Source organism: Mycteria americana, chromosome 2 (genome assembly GCF_035582795.1).
Source record: "Mycteria americana isolate JAX WOST 10 ecotype Jacksonville Zoo and Gardens chromosome 2, USCA_MyAme_1.0, whole genome shotgun sequence".
NCBI classification, from domain to species: Eukaryota; Metazoa; Chordata; class Aves; order Ciconiiformes; family Ciconiidae; genus Mycteria; species Mycteria americana.
The window spans coordinates 25,684,136-25,693,767 of record NC_134366.1 but is presented as its reverse complement, the minus strand read 5'-3'; the positions used below and the strand labels follow the sequence as shown (position 1 = coordinate 25,693,767).

Genomic DNA, 9,632 nt, shown 5'->3' with positions numbered 1-9,632 from the left:
GTAGTAAGAAACTGCAGTTTGGCACACTGATTTTTTGAAAGGTGATGAAAACTATGTATGGGAGTCTGAAACAAAGATACCGTAAGAAAAAAAAAACAAACAGAAAGGTGACTGTTTTTCAAAAGTATTTGCATATGCCTACTTAATAATCAAACAACAATTAAACAAAACATGGTGCAGACAACTTAATGGACTTATAATCAAATCCAAGATTTCAGAAGGGGCAAAAAGTATGTTCCTGCATTAAGGTAAGTTACAACAGCATGCTTCCATCTACTAAAATTCTCTTTACATAAATAAATTACACCCAGCAACATTACTCTTAAAGCTGACCCACTTGAGTTTTCAGTACTGGAAGTTCTGTTCTGCAGAAAAATAAACACACATTTTAACTTTTTCATTTCCGAGATTGCTGCTCTTTTCAGACAGTAATACCTTCACTACTAAAATTAACAAGCAAAAACCGCTCAAATAAAAAGCGTAAAGACAGAAGAAAGAGAGAATAGCACGTGAATGCAAGGGAAGTCTGAGAAAACCAGACGGCTCTCAGGCTTAGGTTATGCCGTTTCCCTACTTTCATTTCGTTTATGTGTTGCACCCCTTCTCTCTCTTTCGTTGAAAAAGCGTGGAGGAGGGGAAGCTCATACTGACAATGATAAATGCCTTTGTGCACACACCTGAGAACCAAAGATACAATGTTACCTCTTTCTACAGCTGTTTTCCCAGCTGTGGCTACACTGAAACACAAAGACTAGCAACCTTTCTATTGATAAGCCAAATCCAGTATTTCTGTAAAAGTAAGAAATACTGACATACAAGAAAGCAGAGAAGGCCGCAATTAATATATTGAAATAAGGATATTTTCCATCCAATTAATTGCTCCAATGAACATAGCAAAAAAATGTTAAATAAACTGAAAAGTCTGGGGATTGTTTGGGGATTTTTGCATTTTCTATTAAGCTTTAAGGCTGCTGTCCACAATAGTCTCATTAAATTAAGTCTTGTCTTTAAATGCGTAAGCATAATTATACAGTATTAGATGTCCAGCTTGATGTTTTGTATAAATTACAGCCTACCCTACAAAGTTAAGGCTTAGTATATGGTAAGTCTGGTTAAGGTAAATTTGACCACAGATGTTACCCTTTGATGCCCACAACTGTGGCGTAGGAATGACAGCCAACATGGTGTATAAGATTGCAGGGATTTCACTCAACCTTCTCTCCAAATGTAACACAACTACTCTCCAGCAATCCGACACATTCCATATTCTCAAAATATTTTGGTTCTCCAAGTACTTCACTATCTTTGAAACTGTACGAAAGGTTGTCCCTCCTCCCCCTTTTTGTTAGAATACGTGACAGCCCTTCAGATACTGTAGCAGGTGCTGAAGAAAAATGCTTTTCTATTAAGTCAGGAATGTCACCACTTGGGTCGTGAGACAGCAGGCAGACCTTCATCATTTTTGCAAAAGTTATCTCCAGGGAAAACCATCAGCATGTTTTATTTCCACACTATCAACTCACTTTTATCACAGACCATCATTCTTCAAAGACAGCCATTTGAATAATACTTCAGACTTGACAACAGCTGACAGATGAAGAAACATATGAAATTAAACACAGTGCCTGCTAACAAAGTGCTAAATATGAGTTAGGAAAAAAGGAAAAAAGGGAAACTGGACCATTATTCCATTAACACTAATTACAACACAGATTCAGGAACTGGGAAACATTTTTATATAAATTCCCGAGAAACGGTATATAGAGAAACTGTTTACAGAGGTAAAAACAGTGAAAGAATGGCAGCGTACCAGTGTACCAACACTGTACCAAAATCAGCGGTAAGTGATAGTTACTAAAGCTTAAGTAGAGGCAGGTTCTTTGGCACTGGAAGGAATGGCAATTCACTTCATCACCCACAGGCGAGATTTCATTCCCACCACACCTATGTCCTGTTAAGATTTTATTCTTCTGTCAGAAAAACAGCAAAAGCAAAAATGCATCCTCTCCCTTCTCCCAAACTCATACTTGATCACTACTTTTAAAATAAGTTAATTTAAAATTGTATGGAACAACAGAACTAAACAGAACCAAATTAAAGATGTTGAAGTGTTTATTTTAGGAACATTGATAAAAATAACATTAACATCTTCAATACTGTACATTTGTTTAATAGATAATATACAGCAAGGGAGGTTATTTAAAGTGTACAGAATAAATGGGAACTTGCATTAGACTGGGGGGAGCTCTTTGCTTGTTGCATCATACTGGTAAGCTAGTAAAAGTGTTCAGTGAAACACCTCTATGAAAAGAAAGAGGAAATAAATCACATTATGGAAATATCAAAAGAACAATAAAAGGATAAAAAAATACTGCTTTCTTACTCTACTGGGTCTGGCTGGGATGGAGGTAACTGTCTTCATAGCAGCCCGTACGATGCTTTGCTTTGGATGTGTGGCTACAGCAGTGCTGATAACACACCAGCGCTTTGGGTTTTGCTGAGCATTGCTTGCCCAGCATCAAGGTTTCATTTTTCCTCACTCTGCCTGCTCCAGCAAGTAGGCCAGGGGAGGGCAAGAAGCTGGGAGGGGACACAGGTGGGACAGCTGGCCAGAACTGGCCAAAGGGATATTCCAGGCCATACATCATCAAGCTCAGCAATAAAATCTGAGGGGAGGGTGGACAGAGGTCTGGTAATTACTTTTGCCTGAGTTGTTCCCCCACCCTCCTTTTCGTCACTTAAAGTTTTATCACAACCCAAGAGTTTTCTTGCTTTTGCTGTTCCCATCTCTCCCTCATCCCACTGTAGGGAGGGAGGGAGCAAGCAGCTGGGTGAAACTTAGCTGCTGACCAGGGTCAACCCTGGTAAACTGCAGAATCCTAGCAACATTTTGGGGTGTGGGGGTGTTAATTATATATTAAGCTTACAGAAGGAAGCGGTCACAGGCTGATGTTTCTTCTTAAATCTAGGCACACATAACTTTATTTCAAGAATGACCTTCCAATTTTGCTAACTGAAGTAATTTCTTTTTCACATCAGTGATATATCCAAAGTACATATTAACATTTCCACAACTGAGCTGAATTTTTCAAAAATAAATATACTCCCCTCTCTCAACCCTTAGACATTACACTCTTGAAGATGTTTTCCAGAGGGGAAAACACTCCACCCAGTTCTCACATATAGTAGTACATATAAATGTGCCTGGTGTATTTTCTCATCAATACCAACATCAGTTATTTCTGCTGTGTGAAGCTATGCTTCCATGTTGCCTTTTGTTTTTATAAAAAAAGATACAGTAAGGAAAAATCTTTATTTAGGAACCTGGGAACAACTGTTTAAGTGGCAGTTAAGACTGAATTCAAACTCATGATTGTGAAACCATTAGCTGTCTACATCAAGTAATAAAATACAGTTTTAAGAGGAGGAAAGATAGTATTTCACACTTAAATGTCACCATAAAAAAGAAATCAGTAAACATTTCAACAACCAAAAGCATTTTTATAAAAAAGTTAGTTCTATATAGGTAGAAGATGACAGAAACATGTATTTCATGATGTCTTTATCCATTCCTAGTTTTACAACCAGGAAAAAACCTTTGGGGAAAAAAAAAAGAGCTCAAAGGGCAAATGAAAACAAACTATCTTCCTGTATTCTGGAGTTACAGCTCTAGTGGAAGGTGCTCAGCTTTATTCATTCTCAAATCTGCTGTATGGATTATCAGAATCCTGGAGAAGACCTGTAAAACAAAACAGGACTGCAGTTATTTTCTTACCAGTATTACATAAAAACCTTGAGTTACTGACCTCACTCCAATGGGTACTCCATATAACAAAACCAAAAGGCAATTCTTGTCTTGTAGTAGTTGCTCTATTACCCAGATGCTCAAGTGTAATAATACGTTGAAAGTGTTCTTAAGCACTCATTTCTCAGACTGTAATCATGAATAGGTATTTCATGATTTAGCAGGGAGACAACATTTCTCTATGAAAAATTCTTATGGAAAAACCATTTCTCAATTGTGAGGTATACCCTACAAAATGCACTTGAGAGAGTCAAGTCTACAAAAATCTGAGCATAGAGATGGCTCAGGAAGAACAGATTCAGACTGGCCAGTTTATAAATTCAAGTTATTATAAGATCACCATCCTTCTAAAATGTAAGATGCTGCTACTCTTAGTTCTACTTCGATTATACACAACCATCTGTCACGTGCAGCCACTTACAGCATTTCTGCAACAGGACAATAATCTCCAAGAACAGATGAAGATAACTTCTACATGCACTAAAACCTCCGGGGACCAGAACAAGAGCATCATTTAATCCAGGTTGCAGTATGTTTCCATCATGAAGATTCTTAATGACTTTACCAGAATACTGCCACAGAAAGCATTCCAAAGCCATCCAATTATCCTGAGTGTCTGGATACTCATACCATCTTCTGTAAGGGTTAGTTGAGCAAGCACTGTTCCATACAGCAATTATTTCAAAGAGACTTTAAATCACACACCAGATTTGGGCTAGGCAGAAGTGCATACTGAAAATAAAGGAGTCCAAGTCCCATAAGAGTCCAGAGGCTGACCTTTTGTTGTGAAAGAACAGGAAGACTACCACTATCTTTTCTACCAAGATTTTTATACTGACATCTGGCAAGCCTGGACTCTTTCTAGCTCATTTGCTTGGAGACAGAAGACAGCCAAGCCAAACAACTCCAATTCACGAATATTCAGATTCGCAATAGCGGAAGAGAAAGATTACTCTAGTCACTGCCAAATCTTGTAAGAACTCCCCTCAGACCTTTTCATACTATACCTCTTTTTCACATGCACCTGCGCACAGATGTTGAACATTAACTGTTCCATCCAAAACTCAAAAGCTAATGGCACTGAAGGCAGACTATACTTTTGTCTACCTTGTTGCAGTTGTTGCACTTCTTTTGAACTACCAGGTTATTTTAAGATGTCAATCAAGAAGTACAACTGCTTAGTGGTGATTATTATATCAGTAACTGCAACTAACTACCTGATAGGGAACAGCAAATATTTAAGGAGTAAGTATGAAAAAATCCTGTAATTGCTCAAATTGACAAGATTACAAGCAGTCAATTTGTAAAAAGTTAAAATCAAAACCACCCCTCAAGCCAGCCCTCAAGTAATGGCACTTACTTGTCAAAGAAGGGGTAAGCCAGTCACATAAAGCTTCAGCCAGATAACATGACATACAGTCTATTTACCTGGTATAGTACCTTGCGTCAAAGGTACTACCCCTTTCTGTAATTGCTTTTAAAAAAAATAATCTTTTAAGCATTTGTGCAATAAGAATATAGTTAGATGACAGCATTGTCATGAATTATCTAGAATATTTTTGAGATCTTGAATTTTATATTTAACTTCTATAAAGCAGTTACTTCTCAAGTTTTAATCTTACCTTTCACACATTTAAGCAAAGAGTTGTAATGTCTGTTAAGTCTACTCTAGCTGACAAGTTAACACACAATAAAAAAAAGCTCTAATCCTTGGCCTACTATTCAACCTTTAGTGCCTTCAGGTAGCATTCCTGCATTAATACAACCCCAATCCAAATACAGAGAAGAAACATTTACTTTATTTCCAGACCACCTCCTCCTTCCTCCAGACATGTTAATACTTCAACAGCTAGGATCTATGGATCCTAAATATATTAGTTACCTGAAAGACAACCGAGTAGTCCAATTTTCAAAAATTTTTTTAGTACCTCCGTATTTCACCCCTTCCAAATACAAAACATCTACACAACATTTACAGAAAATTAGCAACAGTACTAGAAATTAATGTTTTTTTATTACAATTGACATTGCATAAACTCCCTGCACTCATTAAGTTCCACTTAAAAATCAAGACACCACACTTCAAAAAAGTTTTGCACAAAGTGGCAAGAGGTGGTACCAGGTTCCCTGACAAAATTAACTTATGTTGCATACTTGTCCCTATATAGTCTGGCAAGTGCTTATTATGTCTTATATTTCATTCAAGATGCATACTTGACACTTCATAGGTCTGAAAGCAGCACAGTAAAACACTAGACACTGTTCTCTTACAGCTTAAACAGCTGAAATCCAATGGAAGCAGTGTTCTACATCCAGTAGTGCCAATTTCAAATTAATCGGAGGATGGTGTAAGGCTCCTGATAAACTTTTCCTATACCATTCTGAGGAGCAAATATACTTTTATCTGCCCCTGCCCCAAAACACACAGCCAAAAGCCATTTTATATAACTAGTCATCATATTTCAAGTGAATGTGTCATTTTTACTTGTTATTGCAAATGCCATTCCCAGTAGTACTTGCTTTAATTTTACTGAATTATGTTTAGGAACGAACAGATAGAATTACCACCAATCATGCATTAGTATGTTTAAGTTAAAGTTCTCTGATCTGTTTTATTGTACAATACTGGAGCTAAACAGGCCTTAAGAACTATGGGTCAATCCAGTGTGAGTATTTGTGGTTGTGACTTCAGAAAGAAGGTACTCCAAGAGAAATGGCAAGCCTGCCTTCCAAATGAGGATAACTGCAGAGGTTACAACATTTGCTAGACCTTGCTCTCAAATCTGCATCCAGTGTTTAAATTTCTTTTATCCTCAGTATTCCAAGTACATCATAAGATTACATTAAATGAGAGGAGGGAGACAGCAGCTCATTGCTTGCACCAATTCTTACTGAAGAAGTTGTATCAGGCTCCAGTAAGTGGACAAAAGCAATCAAGATACATACCAAAAAAAGGAGCATGACAAAAAGCTCCTGTCAGCTGCCACAGCTGCTCTTAGCCATGACACTCAGAGGAGCTGCAAGCCTATGCTAATTGGATAGCATGTCTGGTTCAACTAGAGCTCATGTGCTGCCTTGAACCAGACATGAGTTGTCTCTCAACTGTTTCCTATTTGACACGAGAGCGACTACACAACTTGTAATTTACAGTTACAGGTTCAGAGAAGCTAGATGTTTGTAGGTTCAGGAGTCTTATTTGCAATAAAATCCATTAACATGTTACTGCTGAACTTGAATATTGACACACAGAACACTTACAAGAACTTCTAATATCTTTCTTCTATTTACCTTCATTTTGAGGTTAATATTTGACCTACTTAGCAGTATTTAAGAAACACTCAAAAATTTGAGAGGTATAGTAGTCAAGTATCTTTCATTAGCTTGTATGAACTAATGAGGCCTCCTAATATGTATGAAATGGCAATGCAATTGTAAGAAATTAATCTCTTTCCAGCATATTAATTTATATTATATACTATGCTAACTATGCAGCTCCTCAGTCATTGAGATCTGACCCTCATCACATATCAGCACTGCCCAAAAATAGAATTAGCAAGTGAAATACTTAGAAGAAACCGTATACGCTGAAAAAAATTAACTAGTTTGTGATATGCTGTGTATCTTCACCCCTTATTACACTTTTCCTCTTTATTTTTAACCCCCAAATTAACAACTCTATTCTTAACATACAAACTAAATAGCTTTAAGTGTATAGCAATACAAGTTTCCCTGCTTTGCATTCAGAACACTAAAGAAGGTCAGGATAAAGCATCTATCTTGAACAGAAGGAACATTTACTGTGACAAACTACTGAATATAAAAATCAACGTCTCACATAAAATAAAGGAGATAGGATTACATATCATTAAATTAGCTGATCAAAACCTTTGCAGAACTGAAGCAAAGTGGTGTGAAAGCCCAAAATCATGAAAGGCAATAATTTTGTTAAAATGAAGAGATAGAATCCTTCCACTAATACCAGGCAAAATCCTAAAATAAAGCAAGCAGCTTCTCAGTAATGCTATACTGAACATACAATAGCAGCAAATGCAGCAGCAATTAAATTGTAGTTCCTTTGTATACTACACAAGCTGCAAAGTACTCTGAATTCTACTTTAAAATTTTCTAACAGTCAACATATAATTTGTGTAATCATATTGCATTCATATGTGAGCAAATGAAAAATACTATCAAATTGTGCAACAAAGAAACAGTTCAAAGTGTGTATTCCTGGTTGCTAAAGCTCTCTATTGCTTCCAATGCTCCCAAAGGACTCTGGCTAGAGTGACACCTGCAATGCATTATAAATGTGTAATTACCATTTAAATGGGGTAAAGAAAGCTGGTGGATGAAATGGGAAAAGGCATTCCCTTAAAGCCAACCAAATACTGAAATTTCAGGCATGATCATCTTAATCTATAGAGTCAGGTTAACAAAGTCATTGTCATTCTGCTGCTCATCCATGCCTACTTAACTGAGAACCCTCTCTGCAGTGCGTAAGAGCGTAAAATCATCTACTGTCTCCATAATTATTTGCAGCAATTTTTATTAGATTATGTTTAATATGCTAACATATGTATTTACTAGACAGTGAAAAATTAAGACAGAAGATCCAAGGCTATAGCAAGACTTACTCTATGTCTCCCTGAATTATTTTGACAACCACTTGTCTGTATATTATCAGAATATAAGCTATATACATCAGCAACAATATTTAGGGATTTCAGAATTTATACATATTTTGTCTTTCATTTTTCCTCAGTTACATACATCCTTTCAGTATGTGCCAACTATTCATGTAAGAGTTAGGTTTCTCTTTAGGACAAAAATTAATTATGAGAATCCAGGCCTCAAATAGATATATCTGATAATATAAATTAATCTTTGAATATGCAATAAAGCAAACCTGTCAATAAATAAACTTTATATAGAAGTTTGCTATTGAAATTTAAGTTTTATAGTTGAATTATGATCTTTTGCAGGTAATCTGCATTACAAAACATAACCACATGAAGAAATGAATATGCCTTACTCCTTATAAGAAGGTACACCTTCCATTAACACAGTGAATGTATGAGCTTGTTTCTAATTAAGTCATTGATAGACTAACATGCTTCAAGTGGAGGGCAAAATAACATTAGCTCTCATATGACTGTGTGCATAGCATAGCTACAAGCAAGATTTGTTGAATTTGTTGTATGTATTCCAGAGGCACAGAATTATACAGTTGTATTCCTCAGGAAACTCAAGTACTCCAACAAGATCCAACAAAGCATTCCACAAAGGTCTGAAAGTTAAGCACTGAAGAAAGAATTGTCTCTGGATAGTCCTACATTTTAGTGAAGACAAGTGAACTAGTTTCAAAAGTAGAATATAACTCACAGCCTTTTGAAACATCACTTAACCCCAATGCAGTGCTTTGATACACTAACTGCTATACTGAATTCAGGACCTTGTTCACTCTGCTGCACTGCCTCAAGGAGATGCAAAGTTATATGTATATCTGTACAGAGTGCTGCATGTTATTTTGGAGACATAGCCATTGTCTTAAGTTCTTCACCAGATCTATCCCAATGATTCAAATTTGTTGAGATTGACTCTAAGGTCTCTTCTAAGGAGAAAAACACAAATTGTGTGTTTGTTTCATGCTGTTTGGATTTTGTTTGGTTTTTTAAATCTGGACTATTGTTGTCAACCACGCAAACAAACCTCTTGAAACTGAATTGTGGTTGGGATACAGGGTCAATTATCCTATAGAATACCACAGGACTGAAGTTCATGACTGATGTTTAACAAAAATTACTTCTAGTTTCTACAACATTCTTCC

General features: G+C 36.5%; 1 protein-coding gene across 1 annotated transcript in view; it reads right to left on the bottom strand.

Moving 5' to 3' along the window:
* Positions 1 to 2,094: 2,094 nt before the first annotated feature.
* Positions 2,095 to 9,632, bottom strand: part of PTTG1IP2 (PTTG1IP family member 2) — a 31,957-nt gene continuing 24,419 nt past the window's right edge. The window contains exon 7 of the mRNA XM_075492796.1: positions 2,095 to 3,739. Coding sequence (XP_075348911.1) covers positions 3,690 to 3,739 — 50 coding nt within the window. The 3' untranslated portion in view covers positions 2,095 to 3,689. The remainder of the gene's footprint in view (positions 3,740 to 9,632) is intronic.